Source organism: Falco biarmicus, chromosome 4 (genome assembly GCF_023638135.1).
Source record: "Falco biarmicus isolate bFalBia1 chromosome 4, bFalBia1.pri, whole genome shotgun sequence".
In the NCBI taxonomy this organism is placed as follows: Eukaryota; Metazoa; Chordata; class Aves; order Falconiformes; family Falconidae; genus Falco; species Falco biarmicus.
In genome coordinates this window covers 5,482,283-5,506,149 of record NC_079291.1, presented here as the reverse complement: position 1 = coordinate 5,506,149, position 23,867 = coordinate 5,482,283, and the positions used below count along the sequence as shown (strand labels likewise).

Sequence of the window (23,867 nt, the reverse complement as noted above, 5' to 3'; positions counted from 1 at the left end):
AAAATGAAAGCCACTCTTTTGAGAGCTCTTTGGATGGGATCACAGGACATGTCCCTGCCACAGCCATCGGGCAATGCTGGCAGTTGTAAGATTCACTTATACTTAACGCTGCCTGACATCTCCCAGATAAATATTATTTGGAAGACTTATTAACCACAGTTCAGAGCCACCTTTTCACTGTGGTTATTGCAGACACCATGAGCAAGGAGGGAAAAATATAAAAACAGAGGAATAAAGACTTACAGGATGTAGTTGCTAGTATAATTTTAGTTGCTGGGTGAAATAGCACCTTTAAAGGCTTAATTAGACTGACTTCATCCATCCCTCTTTTAACGGTTGATGCAGTTGTTACAAGGGTGCATTTCATTATAATGATCATTTGCAGTGGGGGAGGGAGAGGATAGAGTTGACTTAGTGACTTAATTGCTCATTATTTAGGGGCTGATATATTTTCCAGTATAGATCTGGATGCAGTGCTTGTTAAATGTATGCAAGATAGTACTGAGTTCTTGTTGTATGTATCATGTGATGAGATGAAAGGTTACAACACTTTTGTAAGGATAGAATGAAATGGACACTCTTCTGCTGCCATGGGTTGAAATGAAATCCTTTAGCATTTGTTGAGGAAGTAACTGCATTAAATGAGTTCTTTTATGCTTGGGACACAAATAAAATAATCTATAGTTTATAAACCCAGTGTGATTAGAAATGCTGTAAGTTAAAAGAGCCACATCAAACACAGCCCCATGAGTCTTAAGGGGATTTCTCCTTTGGTTAAGAATAACGATGTAAAACAGCATATAGAAACAGCTTATAAATAAAGAATATTAACAAATTTATTAAACCGAATACAGGAATGGTTACTGGGAAACAAGTATTGGTTGTATAGCAAGACTTTCAGACTCTCACTTCTGGTCTCACTTCATATATATTTGCAGGAAGAATAAAAGTGTAATTCGTCATGCCTCATGAATTTTAACCATCTTTTTGTCCCTTGAGGTTAACTCTTAAGGTCACAAAAACACACCGTTCAACTGATACAGAGCTACTTTCTTTCTACAACAGTTGTGCCAATCCTGAAAGTACAGCTGTGGTAGGCACCTACAGATACTTCCATCCCAGTAGTCTGGATGAAAAAGGAGAAAATTAGAATAATGAAGCTTATGCACCCCATCATTACCTAATTAAAAGCTTTCCCTGCAACTTTGAGCGAATTCCTGTCAGAATGTTTACTTCCATTGGCCTCTTGCTTCCTCCTATTTGTGTGGGGAACATCTCCCTGCCACTGATAGCCACTGACAATCCGCCCTTTCCTTCCCAGCATCTCCTAGACATTTGTTTCCCTTCTGATGTCAACTTTAGAGGAGTAAAACCTTGGCAGAAGCTAAATTCTGGCATGACTGAATTGTTAATTTCCCCATTATTTCCATAAATACATGGACATAAGGTATATGTTAAGTATAATTTGCCTATCATATGTAAATTAGAGTTCATAGTTAAGAGTTGGTCATGTCTTTGAGCAAGGGATAGGCAAAATGTCTTCATGACCCTGCCAGACTCATTTTCTGTATGTCTGCAATTCTGTGCATTGCTATGAGTTGATGGTTGGTGACCTTTTACCATGTATTTCTGTGATGTCACAAGCAGTACCGCACATTAAATGTGGATAAAGTATTGGTGCTCCACATGACACATGAATCAGAAGAATATACTGTATAAATATATAATTTATATTAAAAAACTATTTTAAAGAATGCAATACTTCACAAAGAATTTAATACTTCAGATTTTTAAGATCCTTAAATTCTTTAACAAATGTTGCTAAGTGATGCTTTTAATATAATGCATAATTGTTACAATAAGTTGACATTCACAATAAGATAGATAAATGAAAGTTAGGCAACAGTGGTGTTGCCTTCGTCAACACGTAGATCACAAACTATTGTTTTAGAAGGAATTTTAACTCCTCTCATTTGTATTTTTAATGCTGGAAAGAAAATGCTGTATTTGGAAGCATCCTGAGCTGCATTATTAAACAGCGATATCACTATGTTGCAGTGTCGTCTTTCTAGAAAGGCCCCAAACCACTGTTAAGTTCTAGATTTTCTGTCCAGTGTTAAGGAAGGGGCATGTTTTCCTGCTCAATCAGATCCAGGTCAGCTTGGAAAGAAGTACTTGTTGTGAAAAGGGAGAGAAATTGATTATCAGAAGCTAAATTCCCAATCCATCCTTCCAGCCCTCAAATGTTAGTGAAAAAGCAGCCTTGCTTTCGCTAGTATACTGTGCAGAAAATGTTGTAAGCATTTTCTGTAAACTCTGCTTTCATCAAAACGATCATACAAAAGGACTGGAATATAAGTCCCGAGAGTTGACTGTGCCTTGACATCAATGGGAACCTTGGGATTTTTTTTCTTTCCATTTTTTGGAAAAACAGGGAGATGAAGTAATACACTCAGTTCTTCCCTTACTGCTGCCCGCCTTGAATGAGAAGGTACTTTGGCAGAGTTTGAGTTGTCTTCTCAGCAGTGGAAAGCAAGGATGAAAAAAGTCAATTTAACATGATTCTGGCACCGTTGATGGTTCGCAAGTCATTGATCAGGAACTGGTAGTAGAAAGGCAGTGTTCATAATAAAGCTTGCAGCTATTTTGAGTTAGCTCCTCTCAGCAGGAGTCATCTTCCTGGAAAGGCCCCACAGGGACCAGCTTAAAAACAGAAATCATTAGGAGAGGGATGCACTGCAAAAAGGCAGCTGCACAGGAGAAAACAAAGAACCTAAGGGAACAAGGACGTTAAAGTTATTCCCAAGTTAAGTTTTCTCCACCTCCATCTAATTTTGTGTCAGTATAAAATGAGGTCCATGTTGTGCCTTCATCCTGCAGGGCTGTAGCTCTACCTATCTCCGACTTCTCTGGTGGAAGGGAAGGGATGCAGGTGTGTCTTCCAGATGAATGGGCATGAAGGGATGCCTGAGAGGTCCTTGTCCACAGCAGGCTGGCTTTCCCACTCATTTAACCAGCTCTGGGTGGGTTTCTTGCAAAATCGGTATTGACTGCATGCAAATTTTTCAGTGAAGGTTAGTTTACTTAATAAGCCTCTGAAATAATTAGGCCAGGGCAAACAGCTTTTCCACATTCGGAGGGGAAAGTTTTCAACAGCCCCTTTCCCTGTCAAGGGAACTCAGCAGTGACTACGCACACCATCATGCAATGTGTAGCAGTTCAGTCATCAAAGAGCGTAAGCCTTCTCTAATTTTCCTACTAGGAGCTGCTGTAGGTTATTTTCCTCTTTCATCTCTGTACAGGGGATGATTGCATGTCTTCAGTTTAAATTTTAGAAATTAAGTTAGGGAGAGGAAATAGAAATCCTGATTTTTTTTTAAAAACTACTTCTACAGTGAGTTTGCATGTGATCTCATCTACAATTTGTAATAACTGTAAGGGCAAGAAATGAAAAATACATTTCATCTTAATTTTTAGCTGCTTTGACTGTTGCTAGCCAAATCACTACTTGATGCATTGTTTTTCTATTATTTTGTAGAAAAGAAGAACAAGAACACAGTCATTTGTATGTTACTGCTCTGTAGTTATAGTTAGCTTTAAAATATATCAAGGCAGCTGATCATAGTCTCGCTGTGGAAGTAGTTACTTATTTATTGATCTAGTATCTGTCAAACTTAAATGAATGTCCTCATTTGACAAGAAGTACCCAAGATTAATTCTAAACAATTACATAAAAGGCATCCCTTGGGTTGTGAGTCTTGTTGGAGAGCAGCTACAATAGTGGGAAACATTGCTGACTTATGAAGGGAACAACTGGTTGTACAGCTGCAGTATTTCTGAGACTTAGTCAAGAGTACAGTCAGGGTATGACAGTTCATTTTGTGAAACTTGGAGGTTTGTAAGTACTACGTTGAAACAAATCTAGAATCACGTAATAGCTGTCTGGGATCTCCTACATCTCACAACAGTGTGCTGACCATCAGGTGACAGTTTGCAAAATTCACCTTTTGTTTTCTTCTGGTAAGAGCTTCATTGAAGCAGAAATATTTTCTTTTTCTGCAAAAGGCATTCGGCATCCGCTGAACAAAATCTTAATGAAAGAAAAAACCAAAAAAAGATAGCCAGAAATATTTGACCTTAGCCTAAGTCTTCTAAGTACTGTAGGATTTTGTTAACCTTTGAATGACAACAGCTATCCCAATAAGGTATTTATAGCATAGAATCAAACTGGACTCAGTTTTGAATAATCTAGAAATCATATAATCAGTTTGTTTGATTCATTTTATCGGTTTATTCATTTATCCTGCCATGTTTTACACATAGGAAGGTGTTTTGAGTTCCTAATTGACATCTACAGGTGTTTTTTAAAAGTTAGTTGTTATTTTATGGAAAAAAAAATAAAGCTTTGAGGTGCTGATACAGGGCATCAGATAAGGAAATAATCAATATATGGCAAATTCATTTATATGCATAAAGCACTTCTCAATATACAGTAACATCTCCTATGAAGGAAGAATAATTAAATGATACATCTCAGCTTAATGTAACAGTCCTTCAGCTGAACAATATTGTATCAAATGTGCTTCCTAGCACTTTTAACGGAGGTGGTGTTTTTAAAGGTATTTATAGTTACAAGGGCATCTTGTAAGATACAGAAGGGTAAAATAAAAAGCTTCAGTTTGCACTTGAGAGCTTTAGTTTCCCAGTTCATCTCAGCAACTGACTGCCCTGTGAGGTCCCCCCAGAAGTGGGAAGAGGCTTGGCTGGAAGTCCCTCAGGTGGGGGCTGCTGAGCCCTGGCACAGCTGTTGACAGCAGTGCAGCTGCGGAGGGACGCCCCAAGTTGTTTGCCATCCCCCCTTGTCTTCCCACCTCTGCTTCCAGTTCACGTGGGTTGCAAAGGGTGGTCCCAGCAGCAGGATGTGATCAGGGAGGCACTCGTGCAAAATCGCATTGCCCGTATGCCTGTTTTCTAAGGAATTTTTGTTTAATTCATCTCTACTCATTAGGCAGGGAAAAAGAACGAGCACTTAACAAATTTGGGTTCCATACATATAATTTATTTGGTAGATAATAAACTTTGTATTCAAAAGGGATGAGGGTAGTAGATTAGAAGCCATGTGCAGTTTAAGGGCATGTTTAAGAAGAAGAATTATCCATTGCCAATTCTACAGGGAAACCTTAATTCTCTTTCATTGTACTAGAGAAAGACATCCCAATGTATGCCTTATGTCCCACTGTTCCTTCCTGGGGGGGGAGAGTGGCTCATTACAGTGATTTGCATCTTGGGGCATTTTTCTAGGTTAAGTGGAGCCCAAATTTTGAGCCCACAATTGTGTCTGAGAGCAAACTCCAAGTGTAAATTTTTCCAAAAACACATTTTAGTGTTCTTAACTGATTAAAAATAATAGACCCTGTATAGCCAAGACACGTCGTGCTGTACTTTAAAAATACTGCAAATTGAAGGAAAAATGTGAGAAATTCAACAGCTCAGTATTAGGAAATTTTGCTGTATTTCCAACCTTTTCTCTCTAAATCTTTTTTCCTCTGAAACAAGTATCAAAATCCAGCATTAATATTGCTAAAGTAAATATGTGACGTGAACATTTTTAACTAACTTTTACTGCTAGCTAACTATCATAGTTCCGTTCTAAGTTCTTAGAAATTTCTCAGTGTACTGGTTCTTCAAACATAGTTACAGTTTTTTGGCTTACAGGGTTTTGTAGCAATGATAGTTTCTTGTCCGTTTTTTTAAAATACTATCTTATAAAACATCTCTAAAGAACAGAAATAATAGTAGATTCCACACATCACATGGAATGCCTTTCAGCTTTTGTTCTCTTGCTCTTATTTTCCTGATATCTTAGATTTCTCTCATTTAGTCTTCACATTGGAGGGGTTTTTTGAATTATTTTCTTGGTCCATCTGCAGAGTCGGTATGCATACCTTAATGTATGGTTTTAATGTCTGTGGGGATCAAATTATAAAAATGCTTTTCTTTCTAATGCTGAGAAATGGAAAAGACAGTTGAATTCAGTTATTCAGACTGTGATTAAGCATTGCTTTCCCACCTATGAAGACCCTGGACTTCTGCTGTTTCAAGTTCTGAACCTGTTAGAAGTAGGAAACAATGCATTGTTAAACAGTAGAAATTAGGATCTAAAGTATTATTTTATAAGTAAATCTTCATATCTTTTATTTACCAAATTGAGAGACTAGACAATTTAGAATGTAAAGTGTAAAAAAGCAAATAAAATGCCAAATTAATTATGCTTTCTCTTAATTCGTGGTGCTACATATTTGCAGAAAGACCTAGTTTAATATTATTTCTAGCCTTCAGAATGCAGCGTCTTTCTGATGTAAAATTTATACTAGGTGTTGTTCAGTTGTACTACATTTGACTTCATTGCTGCAAGACACTGCTGCTGTAATACGGTAAATAATGAGTGCTAAATAATGTAAACATGGATCTCCTGGTTCAGATAGGCTGCTCATGCAAAGCTGAGTTATCTTACCCCCACTTGCTCAACCTTGGTCACACCACCTTTCATGGACTCTTGTCATCCATTGCCTTTCGTGGCTGTAGCCTCTTTTATTCCTTCTACTTTTCAAATTGTTTCTTTAGCGGTTCATTTAGTGCTTAGGCTTGGATCCTTTCTCCTCTTTGCCCTTTCCATTCTTCATTTATACCCATTACTGATTTCTGGCCCCACTCCATTTCAAACTTCTGTGTTTACATGTGGGTTTTAAATCCACCTCTCTGCTTTTAATCTTCCTTCTTGTTCAGTGTTCCACACCTCATTCTTCTGCTATTTATTCTGTAAACACAAAACCTACACCGTACTGCTCAGTACTTTTGCTTGAATCATGTGTCAAAGTTGGCAGCGTCACTGTATTTGTCCTTGTCAGCATCATCTGTGACAACAGCTTTGGCTTTTCACTGGTTCAGGCCCTGAACATGTAGAATGTTTTTAAAAACAAATGCAATGCAGCTGTGGATGAATGGGACAAAGCTCTAATTCTGAAGCGACTGGGATACAGATATTCATGAGCAGCAGAGTTGTTCCAAGTGAGTGTCGCTAAGGGGGTTGGGCTCGGTTCTGTGTATGTAAGACAGGAGTGGCACGAAAGAGTACGCTGTCATTTTCAGTTGGCGGATACCATCTCATTCTGTAAATATGTCACGAGGATTTAAAGAGGGGGAAGGCAGGAGCCAGGAGGCTGGAGAAGGACCTGACATAGTTTTTTTAAGAGTCCACAGAGCTATTAGGGCTATAGTTCTCTGGGCTGGTTTGGGCTGCAGCATTGCTTGGGATTTCCCTGACGCAGGGAAGACCACCACAGCTCCAGCTCTGATGTGTTAGCCAGCCTCCAGCCCTGACTCCTGCAAACACCATACACCAGAGTATCGAAATGCGTCCTTGGAGGCCAGCACTAGAGGTATAGAAGGCAGGAGTCTTCTGAACTGATGCTACTGCACTGCTCTTTCTGTCAAGTATGTTTTGCTCGGCCCTGGGTCTTTTACCTAAAAGAAGGTATTGGAAAGGGAATAAAACTTTCTGTCTTTTTAGAAAGAGGAGCGTTCTAGCATGTGCAGTGGCCACAGGATCAAGATGAAGATTGCTGTGCTTCAACCCTAACCCTTTCTGTGAGCTGCTGCAGATTTCTGTGAATGTTCTTGAGTGCTTTCCAAGGCATTTGCAGATTCAAAGTAGTACGTAACTCCATTAGACACGGAGGCTGATGTTTTCTTCTAGGGGTGGCCAGCAGCAGCCTGAGTCCATTGGTACACTGGGGCAGGAGAAGTCCCACAGCAGCACAGCGTTGCTGGAGGCCTCCTGGCAGCAGGGCCAGGCTTGGGCTGGCCTCACCTCCACAGCTAATAAAGTTGTCAGCCTCTAGGTCTCTGTGCGAAATTGTGTTTGCAGGTCACAGGATTTTGTTTTGAGAGCGTAAGTCAGCAGTAAATTGGCAGCACGTTAGAGATTATTCAGGGAATTTTCTCTCTACCTTTTTTTAATTTTGATGTTGCAGGAAATATTCAGGAAGTCATATTACAAGAACACCTGGAGAAAGAAGATGAAATTCTAGTTTCCTTGGCTGGTTTGAAGCAGGTATAACTATTGCTTAGCTTAACCTTGCACTCTTCAGTGCCATTAATCCTTTCTTTTTTTTTTTTTTCTCCTTCTTTATTCTTTTTGTATACTGCTCTTTTGTCATACAGCTATTTTACTAATACTAATGCATAAAGCATTGTGGTGTGCTTTCATTTAAGGAGGTAAAGCTCAACTATAAAGAGTTCGAATTACTTGCACAGTATTTGCTTCCTGAAAAGATCTGGAGGCCTTGAACCAGAACTGAGACACTGAGTTCTGGACTCAAGTCACACTCGTTTTTCGTAATGCAAACTGTACATGCTAGGCAATAATCGTGCCTATGTCCCCATTATTTAAATGTGATGACACTTGAATGTCATTGAATTAAAAGAAAAAAAAAAAATGAAAATGCTGCCGAGCATCTGTTGCTCTGGTGATACTTCCCCCTACTCCCTCAAAATATATTTTATGAGAAACAATCCCCCTACTCCCTCAAAATATATTTTATGAGAAACAATGTGGCATATGTTAAACCTATAACAAGGTAGGGAATAATCTTAACAGTTTCATTGTCTTTAGATTTCTTGGATAGTTGTTTTCCAGACTCTGATACAACCACATTTCACTGAAATTTATATTTTTGACCAATATAGATATGAATATTGACTTGCTTCCTATCTCTTCAAAGCAAATGCTTTGGGGAAATGGTGCATGAAAGCATGCTGCACAGAACTTCGGAGAATTCCTCCAGATTTCCAACTTACATTCTTCCCCCTCCCATTCAACAACAGATCAAGGATATCCTGAAAGGTTCGTTGCGTTTCAACCAGAGCCAGCTGGAAGCTGAAGAAAATGAGCAAATCACTATAGCTGATGATCATTACTGTTCCAACAGTCAGAACAAGGGGACAGGTGATGTCCTAAAGGGACCTGTTATGACAAAGCAACAGTTCATCTCAGGACAACAGGTAAGATAAAAACATCTCAGACAGGGCATTGATGGAATTAGTCTTACATTTTTTGGACACTTCCTTTAGCACGTCCAGACATTACATGGGAAGACACCATCATTCCTGGTAGGTATGGAGACATGGTTAAAAGTGTCTCTCTAGCTACTGTCCTACTCCAATTAATTATATTTATTGTAGCCTTACGCTCCACACACAGATACTTAAGTCCAAGTGTTACGCAGTGTTTGGGGGAGTTCTTTCAGATTGTCGAATCACAGAATCACAGATTAATTCCCTACAAAAAAGATGTAAAAACTGGAGGTGAATGTTCCCTTTTCAAATGTTCCCATATGATTATTCTCATTGTCCTTGTCCTCCAGAATCCCATTATGTAATAGCTGGTGAACTGCATTGCAGTGTATTCATGGCCAGTGCCAGAAAGGAAACAGTGAGGAGGCTGCTTTTACCTTCTACTTCATTGTATTGACTTTCTCCTTGAATCAGTAAACAGTGTTTTCACATACAAAGCATACAGTCAGCGGGCACGTTCGTACAGAGAGAGAAAGATTTTTTTCCGTTCATGTTAAAATGTCCTTCTCTGTCTAAGTCTTAGTCTGACTCAAATGTGGTCTTAAGTACTTTTGTATATGCACATTTCTATGCTGGAGTTCTGGTTAGTCTGCCACCCCGCTACTGATACTTAGTAAATCAGTAGTAGCGCTATCACCTTAGAGTCTAACTGACTCTACAGTCAGCTTACTTTTGACAATTTTACTTAGGAATTACAGGAAATACTTAACTCATTTTCAAATAATGACACAGGATTGTTTTGATTTGTTACACACAGTCCCCCCGAGTTAGAACACTCTGTGTTAAAAATCATATTTTAATTGTATTTCAGAAGCAAATGGAGTGTTTATATAATGACCTCCTGTTTTTACCCTTTATCTTCTAGCATTTTATACAAAATACCTTTTGTTTTCTTGCCAAAATGGAAAATAGTACTTTTTTGATTACTTTTACTTGGATTTATTCTGGAAACTGGAAGGTAGAAAGCCATATAAAATGACAACATCCTATAAGAGTGTGTGCAGACTTGTGCTGGAGAAGCCCTTATTTGGATGCTGGTCAAAATCACATGTCACTGTGCAGATTTGCTGGGGCTTTGCGCTTTGAGTATTGAGGGTGGAGCAGTCAGGGTAAGCCTGGTCTGCATGGGTTTCTTTCCAATGGAGACTTTTGGGTGATATGTAATGAGGTCTGCTCTTAGCCCAGTGTGTAGTCAGGGTATTCATGTAAATCCAGCTCCAGGAACTGAGAGATGTCTATGGGTCCCACAATTTCCGAGGCTGCTAGTAAGCCCACTACAACCAACACGAGTAGAGGTTGTACAAGCTGAGCTCCTGCAGAGCATCAATGAGGCTTCGGCACTGCATGGTTTATGGAGGTGCAGTACATTCATACGGATTAGCCTCCTCTCCTCTTATCTTCTGGAAGTTCCAATTATGATAATGAGAAACAGCCCCTTTGACAGAAGAAAGAGAAAAGATTAGGATTAGAAATGGCAGTCCAGGAGGACTGTTAGTATCCCAACGGTCTGTGCTGTTTCCAAGCCCATTGTCTTTAACCGCCATGTCTAAACTCAAAAAGAGGAGAGCCTCGGACCCCTTTTAATAAAACATGGGAAAATAACCTGCTGAATTTAGTGGGCTGTGACATTCAGCTGTTAATTGATGGGGTCAGTTGTTGGCCCAAAACAGGCCATGGCCCAGGCATTTAGTTCTGCTGAAGAAAATGGGCTGCACTGATGCCCTGGGTCAAGCCGGGAGTACTTACTGAGAAATTAAAACCCAACCACTTCTAGACCATTTAATGCATTTCTTGCTAAGTAAATTTTACTGTATTTACATTTTCTGTGGCTTTGGTAATGCATGTAATTCTGTTTGTTGTGACTTACAGAGATTTTTCTCTGGTAGAATTATGGGGATTTTTTCTAGGACAGCTGGAAAAGTTACAAGTATAGCTATTGTGTAATTGAGATTAGAATCTGGTCTTTTGTGCTTGGTTGTTATATAAGTATTAATCATTTATCATCTTTACTTTTTAAAAAAGTGTTCTTCCTCTTTTTTTTTTGCCTCAAAATCCCTTTCTGGAAAGTGAGGATAAGGATACAGTCCTTCTTTGGAAAAGAAAGCTGCAAAATTAAAAATGCAGAAAAAAAATAAGATACAGGCTGAAAGAAATAGAGCATTTTTTGGAATCTTTGGCTTTGGTAGCAGCATGCAGTTGACAAACAGAAGGCTTCTGTTGCTAAATAATGAATGATAATTAACACATTATCTTGCCTTTATGTCTGTTCAAAGAAGGAGGCAAAATGAGCTGCTGTTCTTCTAAGCTTTCTTGAATTATATCCTTGCAGTCAGTTTTAACTCATTCACAGTATGAAGGCAATTGAAATAAGCCTGGTCCTAGTAGCTGATATTCATCAGGAAAAAATGTTTGGAGAAGCCATATGGCAATAGGCGTAAGGTTGTTAACTTTCAAAGCTACTGGAAGTGTAATTCTGTCATTTTTCATTTATTCAGTAGTGGCAGCAGATGGGAGAAAACATGGTTCACGTCAGCATGAGTTTCCTGAAACAGAAACAGGCAGAAGAAGAAGGGAGGAGGTATTTTACCTCTGGAAATATCAGTACCAAAATACCAATGTATGCCAGGGATAGGCAAACATTTACAGAAGGCCATTTTACATTGTTTTTTAGTCAAGATCTATGTTTTGCTGCTTCTCAGATACTTCAGTGAACTGTAGGTCTCTTTACCTGAACCAAAAAGTGGGTAGAATGAAAAGTAGTGTTGCAAAGCACAACACTAATGACAAGAAACTGGGATGAGCAGTTTTCTTTCCTTTCTTTTTATAAAAGCAGGATGCTTTTTTAAAAGCACAAGAGCACATTTCTGGGAGCAGAATTTAGGAAATTGCAACAGCAGTGCAAACTGTTTATGATGCCCTTGCTGGGGCTCACTGCCAAAAGGAAGACACCCCATTAGCATCCTTAGGGTCGCCAGCGAGGAAAATACTGGTCTTGCTGGGCAAGTGTGTCACTAGGCAACATCTGTGTCACACTACGCAAGGTGGAGGCATCTTGGGTATGAGGGCTGTGAGGACTGAAATAGCATAATCTTGATAGCTTGGAATAATAAAGTGTATAATTTTGCAAAATGAGACTGTACGGCATTGCCTGAGAGCTTTTAAATATAAGTGTGGAAAGAAGCCAGGTGAATTATGCAGCACTGGTTGTTTAAAGGAATGTAAATTTCTGTTGTACGGGGCGGGGATGGGGTGGGAACAAACTGCTGAAATTGTGAACATGGCATTTAGAGCTCACACAAAAGCTTCATCTGGTCCTGACTTGTGGCTGCACTGGGTGCCTATAAAACCAGGCAACTACCAACATGTGAACTTCGTGAGGTTCAACAAGGCCAAGTGCAAGGTCTCACATCTGGGTTGGGGCAACCCCTGATATCAATACAGACTCGGGGATGAAGGGATTGAGAGCAGCCCTTCCGAGAAGGTCTTGGGGGTACCGGTGGATGAAAAGTTGGGCATGCGCCAGCAATGTGTGCTCGCAGCCCAGGAAGCCAACTGTGCCCTGGGCTGTATCAGAAGAAGCATGTCCAGCAGGTCCAGGGAGCTGGTTCTACCCCTCTGCTCTGGTGAGATCCCACCTGGAGTTCAGCGTCCAGCTCTGGAGCCCTCAGCTCAGAAAAGACATGGACCTGTTGGAGCTGGTCCAGAGGAGGGTCACGAAAATGAGCAGAGGGATGGAGCACCTCTCCCATGAGGAAAGGCTGAGAGAGATGGGCCTGGGGAAGAGAAGGCTCCACGGAGACCTTATTGCAGCCTTTGAATACTTAAAGGGGGCTTATAAGAAAGGTGAAGACAAACTTTTTAGTAGGGCCTGTTGTGATAGGGTAATGGTTTTAAACTAAAAGAGCGTAGATTTATAGAAATATATAGATACAAGGAAGACATTTTTTACAATGAGGGTGGTGAAACACTGTAACAGGTTGCCCAGAGAGGTGGTAGGTGCCCATCCCTCGAAACATTCAAGGTCAGGTTGGATGGGGCTCTAGCTGAAAATGGCCCTGCTCATTGCAGGGGGGTTGGACTAGATGACCTTTAAAGGTCCCTTCCAACCCAAACCATTCTATAATTCTATGATTCTATGTTGATGGAACAGAGCCATGGTCGTGTGCTGCCCGTGTCCTCAGCCCCCTGGAGATGGCAGGCAGTTGACTGACAGCTCATGAAGACAGCATTTCAAACAGACCAGATGAAAGTAAAAGGCTAATTAATAAGTAATTGTGTCTCAGCTCAGAAGTACTTAAATAGTGAAGTATCTCTCCTAGTAGGACAGATCTGTTTGTATTTAACTTTATGGAAACAGCTTGAAGTTGTTGACATTTGAACTACCCTGGTTCTGCCCAGATCAGGAAGTTTGAGGTCAATTTTGATAGCGCTCAGCACAGGATAGTTGTTGATATTTCTAAAAGCAATCTGCTTGGTTGGGTATTAATTTTATTAAGTCATCTGAGGAAAATTAATTAGTATCAAAAACTGATAGATGTAAATCTCAGTCAGTTTGACAGCTGTCTTACAATGGAACTTTTAACATTGTCACCAATACTCTGGACTTAAGATATTTCCATTTGAATGATAAATAATTAAATTTATTTATTTATAAATAATAATTTTAAAATATTTTTATACTTAGATAATAATGTAATATTATTGTAACTAGATACTATGTAGATAACATGCAAAAAAATTAATATAAAACTAGTATGTTTTAAAAAATTGCTGCAAATGGAGATATTTGCGTCCTTGTTCACATAAATTTTGGAAGGGAATGGGTCACAATTCTATATTTGAACATATTTTCACATTCAGCTGATATTTATCTTGTTTGTGAGTTCTAAAAATTTGTAACAACTATATAAATAACAACCAAAGATTTCCGACTCCAACATTTCATATTACAGTCATTCTTAATCACTGGTGGCTTTTGTTTCCTGAGCTACGCTACAGTTCTCTTTCAAGAGTGTTCTGATCTATAATCAGTAATCAGAGCAATGGAAAGCTGTTATCAGCTGTAATAATATATTTGGCAAACCAAGTTTTGCTGGAGGCCATGGGTAACGTAACTCCCAAGTTGTAGCTTGATACTGGTGATGAGCTCCATACTCCAATTTTATATACTGTGCTGAGTCTTAACTTCATTCTCATTCTTTTTTTCTCCAATACCTATAATCTCTCTTTTACCCCAAAGTGAATTGGCACTTTTTTGTTCAGTGAGTCACAGCTGAAGAGCTTGCAGTTGACACACGTGCTGACTTACACATTTCCCCAGCAGCCCGTCTACTACTTCTCCTTTTTCTCAGTCTCACATTAGTCTAATCAAATCTATTGGTTTCCATATCACACCCCTTCAGGATGCTTGTCCCCACAGGCTGCTTGGCAGGCTGCATTGTTACTGTAAAAAAATGTATGTGAGAGCAACTAAGAAAGCAGTCATATTCTTGTTGGAGGAACATAGCTCTAGATAGCAGTTGAATGCATCTGTTGCAGAAGAAAACGGTGTCCATTTGGGTTGCAACCAAGCTAATAGGCTGCCAGTTGTCAACAAGTGAGAAATCCCACTCTGCTGTATCTGGCAGTCTTCCCTTCTGATTACACATAGCTCTGACTGTTGAAAAGCTGGGTTTCTCCTGAATATGGCTAGTTGGAAAATAAGATTACAAGTTCATAGAGAGTTTTCTGGTACACTGATGTGTAGTCTTGATCCACTACCTGAGTGCTCAGGGATACATATTTCCCAAGGTCTAACGAGGCAGAAGAGGGATTTCTGGACCCTCATTTTCTGGTAGAGTTAGGAAATCCTCTATGACACTAAGCCTGGAAGCCCTGATATGTTGAACCTGAACTGGTGCACGCTAAACCAGGACTATGTATGGCTTAGATTCCACAGGTCAGGGTTTTATTAGGAAATTTTATACCAAACCGTTCTCCTGACAGGCTGCAAAATGCAAATCAGGGCTGCACTGATGCCCTGGGTCAAGCCGGGAGTACTTACTGAGAAATTAAAACCCAACCACTTCTAGACCATTTAATGGGTTTCTTGCTAAATGCAAAATGTATCCTGTACATGCAAAGCTGCAAAAACCTCCTCAATTGACTTCATTAATTACTACGGAAAACTGACAGCAGTGAGAATATAACTACTGAAAATCTTCGCGACTGTAATATGTGTTAGATGCCTAGCTGCTGTGATCTACATGGATCCACTATGTTGATGATGAAACATGTAACACTGCTATACCCAATAACCTATTTTTAGTGTTAGCTTTTGTGCTTTCTTAAATAACAAATAAATTATTTCATCCCAAGTTAATACCCCCTTTATCTTTTTACTGTTTGATTCGGGCATTGCTACTTTTATCCCATTCTCATATCACTGACATGCTTCATAAACCTCACCAAGTGGTACTAACTTTAAGTTCTTTCTGTGCCATTGTCTCACAGACTACGACTGGTTCAAGCACCAGTGAGAGCAAGAGTGCTGATGACTATATTGTGGTTTCCAAAGAAGACGAAGGAAATAGGAGTGCTGTCCCGGAGCCAGCGCAGTCCCTTCAGTCACACAAGGAGGCAGCGGTGAAGCCAGAAGCTCCGTCTCGTTCTTCTTTGGTATTCTCTGACCCACTAATGGGCTCCATTTCAGCCTCCTCCAGCAACCTCAGCTCCAGCCCTGATGACGACAGCAGTAATAACAGCAAGGATTCTGACTTTGCTATTGTCAGCCCACTGGACATATGAAGAAACAGGTGGGGAGAGTTTGGGAGGTCTGTCATTACAGTTCAGCTCAAATTCCTATGATTCCATGGGCCAGATAGTTCTTTGGATTAGAAGGACAGAAAATAGATAAAGGTAATCCATTTCAGCTGCCAAAAGTCTAAATTAAAAAAAACAAACAAACAAACAAACAAAAAAACAACAAACACAAACCAATACCCACACATAAGCCACTTGTTGAAAAAATTAGATACTTTTTCAGAACTGCCTTAAATAAAGACCCAGTAAAACCAAGTTCTAATATACAGTTATTCTTACTTATACAGTTATCTTGCTTAGGAGCTTTGTTACTATAGAACTGTTGCTTTCCCAAAACATAGAATAGTATGTGCTAGGTACCATAATGGATTAGGAAACGTGTAGATGCTTGGCATCAGACCTGAAGCAGTAAAGACAAGCTAGATGTAATATCGTCCTTTTACAGAATATGCTTGACTGGGTTTTCTGAGTAGGAAAGGGTCCTTCAGAGACCATGAATAGAGAAGTAGGGGGTGTATACCAGAAACATTAAAAGCATCGTCCTGGCAGTAAGCTTGTTGTCAGCTGAGGAATACTAGTTTCTTCATTTGCATCCAGCAGTAGCCTGAGGTGTCTTCAAGGCAGAGCTTTGTGTGATTGTTCCTCCGCGCTGTCTTACAGGAGAATGTGTGACAAATTCCTTGAGAACAGGGACCTGTACAACAGAGCCTTATTTCCCTTTGCCTGCTTTTTTTCCCCTTGAGGTTCCCAGTTCATCTCTTTCCCTCTTTATATCTGTCTATTTTTACTCCCCCTGGCATGATTTTTTTTTTTTTTTTTTTTACTGAGACTACCATGGTTGAAGCAGTAGGTGCAAGGGAAATTTCAGTATTTCATAGTGTCGACCTGAGCCAGTTGAACTAAAACTAGCTTGAGTATGATAACTTACCAGAGAAGGGTGCAAAGTGAAATGAAATGTTCGTAATTAAAAGCACTTTATGCCTCATTACTATTATCTTCTATAGACTCTGTTTAGATATATTGCTATACAATTTCCACATTTCTAGTCAAGAAAAAAATAATGTGCAGCAGCATTAAGCAACAGATAGTTTCTAATTAACTCTAGAACTTGTTCTTCTATGGAAAAGTGTGTTTCTTTTCCATCGAGTACGTAGTACATCTAATAACAGTCTTTTCAAGTAGATAAGGGGCAGGGGAGTGTCCTGTCTGACCCCTTTAAACTGTCTTGGAATTCACAAAAAGAAACCGGTGGTGAGCGGATGCCTCCTCTTGCAGGACATACACAGAGCTGGATTGAAGGAATGCTAGAAAGTCACTCTGTAACAGCAGCAAAAAAAATCGCATTATTTACTTTCAAGATACGTATACATTATACCATGCAACAACTTGGTAATTGTATGGCAAAGCTTGTGTTTGTATGGAGTTCAGAAACGGTAGTTATTTTGCTGCTTAGTCTGTAATTGTAAATGGAGTTAAGTACTGTATTCCAAAGATGAGGTGACATGTAGTTTGCTGGTCTTAGATTTTACAAGGTCTATGACAGTGACTGAATTGGAGAAATAATTGCCATGTAATTACATGGTAACTGTCATATCCTTACATGTTCAAAAGCTGCTGTGTAGTTCTGAGATTATTTGTGCCTTGTAAAATGATAAAATACTAGAATGTTATGAGTAGGCATAGCATCATACCTCTCTGCAACCGAATGATACGAACAGTCAGGTGCTGTTTAGATGAAAGATCTTAAGTGCATAACATTTTGTAAAGGTGTTTATTTGGGTTTAATTTTCAGCTGCATAGAAAATCACTTTGAAATTCGGCATGCATGCCTGTCTTCAGGTTTATTTTATTTCCCTGAGTTTGCATAAATGCCAGGGGATTAGGTGGCTGTTGATTTATTTAGGTCTTTCAAGCTTTTCTAGCCTTAACCCATTCCGCAAGGCTTGTGCCACACCACCAGCAAAGGGGAATCTGTTCAAGAAGTACCTATGGAAAGAGGAGAGAAATATGCTGGGGACAGAGAGAAAAGTTTTATATTCTGTGACCCATAAACCTTCAAAGATTCCATTACTTTGGCAGGGGAAAGTGTTTTTACTTCTTTTTTATTTTTTTAAGCATCAACCTTTTGATTTCTGTTCTGGTGGTTTGTTTCAGGGATCACGTTGCTATTTTCTTGAACAGTCTCATTGCCAATGGAAGAGCGTGATTTGTACAGTTCTTTTATTTTTGTAAGTTAGTTGTATCTTTAATATTGCGTATTTTAAAACAGCGCTATAACTATATAAAGATTTGGGGAGTTTCTAACAAGTTTTCACTGATCAGTGAATACCGATGAGCTGAATGCCTGTCATGCCGTGGGATATGATAAAAATCTTCAGAAGCAGAGAGATGATTGCACAAGTAAGATCAGAGTGAATTCCAGTAAATGAATCTGCTTTGGTTATACCATGTCCTTCCACATCTTAAATACGTTGTCTCTGATACTTGATCATAGTGCGGAGATAGATAGAGTTTTGTATATTCATTAAGTTAGAAACCTGTAAGTTAGACAAAATGTCAATTCCTCACCCTGTCTTGCGTTATGTTAATATACTGAGAAAGAAAGCGTCATTTATAATACAAGATTATTCTTTTCCTCCAGAGATGTCCTGCTCATGATGTTCATGGATAACAATAATCAGATAGAAAAATCGTATGCATTGCAAATTACTGACGAAAACTAATATGGATTTAAGATATGTATCTGAGACTGTTGTACTGGCTCTCGCATCTGTAATTTATGACTGTTTAAAGTCTCTTGCATGTCATGTCAGTGGTATGTACTGCAGAAAGGCAGTATCCTATTTTGACTGGGTATTCATTTAGTCGTGGAACTTTGTATCTTTACTCTGGAAGAACATCTAGCCCGCTTTATTAAAGAAAGAATTAACAAATTTCCTGGGCTGTGCTTGTGCTGTTTTCTTAAAAAGGAAGGAAAGCTTTTTGACTAGAATACTGGAAGTATGATTTCTGAGAAGAAGAGTGATTAAAAACTTTAAAACTATCTCATTATCTATGTAAGCACAAAGATTATTAATATTTTAATCAGAATTTATACATATGATGCAGGGAATAAAACTGCTTGTTATTTATCTCGCCCAAACAACATAGAACATTTCCTATTTTACCATATTTATTGTATCTGAAAATAACAAACCGGAATTTCACATGGTATAACTTTTCTGAATTGCATGAAACATGGTATGGTTACATCACTGTGTGTCAGTCACAGTGCCAGTAGCTGTACAATACTTTTCTGAATCTCAGTACTTTATTTCACATTCTTAAGTGTTTCCAGTGATTCTCCAGTATGTTCTTCTCATTAGATGGCACCGAGGCAGCTATTTAAAAGATTAGATTTCAGATTTAAGGTGTACTTGTGCCTGGCAGTTACAATGTCATCTGTTCAAATAAGGACACAGCAATCCTAACGTGAACAGATTTCCAAGTTCTGGGTGTCAGCCCTTAAATAGTACTTCTGATTTGGTGCTGCATGTGTTGGTCTTGAGTGGATGTCTGTAATGGCTTATTAGACTTGAAAGGTGCCGTTTCATAAAATAAACTTAATTTGGCTATGGAATAGAATTACACTGTCTCATAATCTGTGCTGTTCTTTTAAGAATGACTATACACAGTCTCTGCATTAGTGTTTCCTGTGTCACCAAATCTGCTAGACTTCCACTTCAGTAGCTAGCTAAATTTAGAGATGAAAGAGAATGAAAGAAGGTCATCAGAGAAACAACAACTTGAAACGTGCGCATAGGCAACTTGTTTGCCTGCTGCTCCCAATATATTTAACCGCTGAAATGGTGAGGGAGGTTTCAGATCCGTGGGAGGATCCTGCAGGAGGCAAAGTGCATAACCCTAGGAACAGAGGGCTGCAGCATGAGACTCGTAAAACTACTGATTCTTTCGGGCAGGAACCATCTTCTTTGAGTTTGTGCAGAGTTGCTACCATAGTTCACCACAGTCACAGACACTTTCAAAGTTAGGATAATAATAATAATAATAATATACTCAATATTTCACCAGGTTTTGCTCTCTCAGTGAGGTAGATGCAATCCAATAGTAATAACTCACCTGATGGCAGTAGTATTATATCAAGAATTCGGTCACACGCTGCTGAAGTAGGTGCAACTGAAGGCAGTAGCTTAAAAAAAAAAAAACCAAAAAAAACCAAAAACAAACCCATACCAGAAACAAAACAAAAAAAAAAAAAAACCAAACCAGGACAACAATATTGCCAAATAGAAAAAGCTGTATTTCTCTCCAGACATATGTGAAATATACAAAATATTTTCTAGAATGTGTTTTGGGTAGTATTTTTGTACCTTGCTTGACTATACCAGGTAGGTTTGTTCAAACCTACCTTTGTTTTTAACTTGCAAAAGCCTAGCTGGTGCTGCGGTGCAGGAAGCAGTGGAGTATATCAGCTGCAGAGAGAAGGCACTGCAGTTCCATTTTCTAGGGATGGTAAGAATTTGATCCTTCAAATCCCACTGATTTAACACTTTCACTGTCTTCCGTGGTGACATGAAAAACCCTGTAAGCATTTCCAGAGACCTGATGGGAACCCTGCTGCTGAAGTTGTCGCGTGCAGTCACAGAGCTTTGAGCTGAGATTTGCCTTTCATTGTGAGTTTCAGAGACTGTGGCAGGCAAGGTTTGTCTGAATTTTTAACTAGTACAAAGAAGCATTCAAAGATGCTAGAAATTATCATGCCAGTATTTGAGACCTTTTGGAATATGAATGGCTACATAGATTTGAGATGGAAGAATAGTTGTCACAATATCTTGATTTCCTACCTGTGCATTAATTGAATCCAGGGGATGGGGAATGTAGTAGCATTTTCAGATTAGTATTAAATTCCCCTTTAAAATAAGAGAAAATATCAGGAAAACAAGTATTGAAAGGCAGATTATCAGAGGTGTCATACAGCTTGCTGGATAATATATACTTCTGTGCCATACTCAGGAGCGTGCATCACTTTTATCCATAAACAGAGGGGCTTGCAAGAGCTTGGAACACGTGGCAGAAAGTATACGTGAATGTGAGCCTGTTCTTAAAAACATTTTTAAAACTTCAAGGATTAAAATACATTAAAATGTTTAAAAAATTAAATACACACAAAGCTTATTTAGGCTTGCAAAGATTATCAGGCCTCAATAAAGTTTCACCTAGTTTAGAAAAGTGTTAAATGTTCTTATTAAAGTCTGGTTACTTACTTTATTGCTTGTTCCATGATGCAGATTTCCATTTACCGCTGACACCCACTCCACTGGCAACCCGGGGGTTGAACGGTGTGAGGGCAGGTTTCGGTGTGATCGCACTGAATGTTCCTTTCTCCAGTTACTGCCTTCCTTACTAATTACTGCCTCGCAATCCCTACCTGTGCTTTATCCATGTGTGTCTTTTCTTGTTGATCTTTGGTTGCAAGTTCTGCAAGTCTTTTGGCATCACATGTGCATTGCACATGCTGCAATGAAACTCCAGCCTCTCGGTGATACCGCAGCATGACTTATAAAAGCACCTAAAGGTAGGACTTTGGGACCACAGTGAGCTACTTCTATTTCAGAATTGTGCTTCAGACCAGTAACTTTCAAAATCTGGAGAAAATTAATTCCAGTGCATAAGCAATGAATTGCACGTGTTTACTAAGTTGTGAAGAAGTTGTGATGGGGGAACTCCCCAGCAGACCCTCTCTCCAAACATCTTTTGTTCTCATTTTCCATAGTCAAGCCCATCTGGCAGTTTTGTAATACCGGACGTAACCCATAAAAACTTCAGCTGTTTAATCTTCTGGAATAAATGAATTCTCAACTGTGATCAAAGTTAGCTGTGCATCATCTGAGGACTCCAATACCCTACGCCTGCAGCCTGGCCACCAGCCCAACCAGTGTGCTCCCTGTTCTCATGTAAAATCTGAAATCTTATGAAAATCTCACAATACTTATACAGCAGGTGGTATCCATATTCAGTCCTCATAACTTCCCTGTGGTAAGTTTTATTGTAAGTTTTATTGCTTAATATTTCTCTATCCACACTTTCTTTGTAATTCTTAAAATCAGGAAAAAATGGAAGAAAGAGACTGGCTTGGCTCAAAAATGGTTTGCTTTTTCTTTCCTCTCACCTCCCTCTTTTGCTAAAGTATCTTTGCTGGGGATTTTTGGTTGTAAAACAGCCTATGTGTATTTAAATAGGTTATGAGGTAGAGGTTTTGTCTTAAAAATGCTGAAGCAAAACATTGATTTCTCCAAAATTTTTCCCATACTAACTGGAGCTTGAGTTAAGCATTGACATTACAAAACTATAAATGGGAATAGCATGTATTTTCAATCTCTAAAAAACAGCACATTTTGGTAAACATACACTTGACCACAACTGGGCAAATAATACACTTACTGAGCTATGCCGTTTTCTATTTAAAAAATATATTAAACATTCACTGTTCCCCCTGGTGAGACCGCAGAGAGGGAAAACATCCTCAGGGCCAGGAGACCGACATAGCGTGGTACCACAACTTGTCCTGTTCCTCTGGAGGAGCCACATTCAGGGCAGGGTGCTCCTGGGCATGGGGGAGGTGGCCCAAGACGGCGCTTGGAGGAACCAAGAGAGACGCGTAGCCACGGCGTGCGCCCAGTTGTGTAGGGCACGGGAGGGCTCGCCCTTGTGCAAGGGCCACAGGCTGCAGCTGGAAAGGTGCAGGATCAGAAGATGAAAACTAGTGCTTGCTGCCTTCCATGGATCTTTAAGCTTCAGTGTAAATAAAAATAGGAAAGCAATTGCCGAGCACCATTAACCATGCTGGTGTTGCAGTCGCCACAATGTGCTTTCCTCAGTGTTTTCTTTCTGTGGGATGCATATTTTACATTGCAGAGTGGCTTATAAAGAAGCAAGAAAAATCTTTTTCACATTTTGGCATGTTTGCTGCATGTGAATATTACTGTTTTTTAAGAAATGCTGTTACTGGTGTAAGTCCACAGAGAGACTGTGACAACATCTCTTTTCCCCATGTATCAGGCACTTTGAAGTAGACAAAAGAAAAGAGAGAGAAACAGCAACTGTAAAATTCTTGTAATCTAAGTGTTTTTACATGATGAGATTACTGTGTTTGGTAGATTGCACTCAGTAGAAAACCAATGTCTATTAAGACATGCTGAAGAGAGTCAAAGCGTCTACAATTCTTCAGCTACTTGAAGACATGACTGTGTGTTTGCCAGTGCTTATTAAGTAAGGTACACCTGGCCTTACCGGAGAAAATTATATAATGAATATGGCTTCTGCAGAATTTTTTTTAAAGAAAGAAAAGCAGTATGTGCTTTTGCTGATAAAAATTCCTATTGTTTTATAAAATCTTTGGTTTTTCTCTAAATACCTTCTTGCAGTGCTTCTCTAAGGTATGGCAAGAGTTTATTCTCCCTCATCATCATCCCCTGCCTTCCTGTCCGCACCCTGGCATGTGCACAGCCTGCAGAACCATCTCAACCCCCACCACCACCTTCCTCGGGTCAGGATTTATAAGAGGTCCCGTTGCAAATCATTTTGGGAAAACCGCGACGAAGGCTGTGAGGCTGTGAGGGTACAGCACGCATTGCAGCCCAACCCAAATTAGCAAGTCACACCTTGCCAGAAAGCATTATTCACCAATTCTCTGACCTTGCAAAACCACCAGCATACCAAAAGTCATGTGCTGTTGAGCAGTCTGGCTTTTTGTGGAGGGTAAGCATTCACAGGAGGCAATCCATGCGATCGAGCCATGTACCATTTGATATTCATCGGAGGCAATCTGTATGATAGAGCCATTTGAGGATAACTGTCTCCTTTGACATCAAAATCAGAAAACACAAGTCTAATTTCTAAAAAGTTTCTAAAATGCACAGCAAAGACCTCGT

The 23,867-nt window shown here is 39.4% G+C and overlaps 1 protein-coding gene across 4 annotated transcripts in view; it reads left to right on the top strand.

The window, feature by feature from the left end:
• Nucleotides 1-18,873, top strand: part of TBC1D5 (TBC1 domain family member 5) — a 326,157-nt gene extending 307,284 nt beyond the window's left edge. For all 4 annotated transcript variants that reach the window (XM_056337720.1, XM_056337722.1, XM_056337723.1 and 1 more), the window contains 3 exons: nucleotides 8,034-8,113; nucleotides 8,887-9,063; nucleotides 15,628-18,873. In XM_056337720.1, coding sequence (XP_056193695.1) covers nucleotides 8,034-8,113; nucleotides 8,887-9,063; nucleotides 15,628-15,921 — 551 coding nt within the window. In that variant the 3' untranslated portion in view covers nucleotides 15,922-18,873. The remainder of the gene's footprint in view (nucleotides 1-8,033; nucleotides 8,114-8,886; nucleotides 9,064-15,627) is intronic.
• The last annotated feature ends 4,994 nt before the right edge of the window (nucleotides 18,874-23,867 follow it).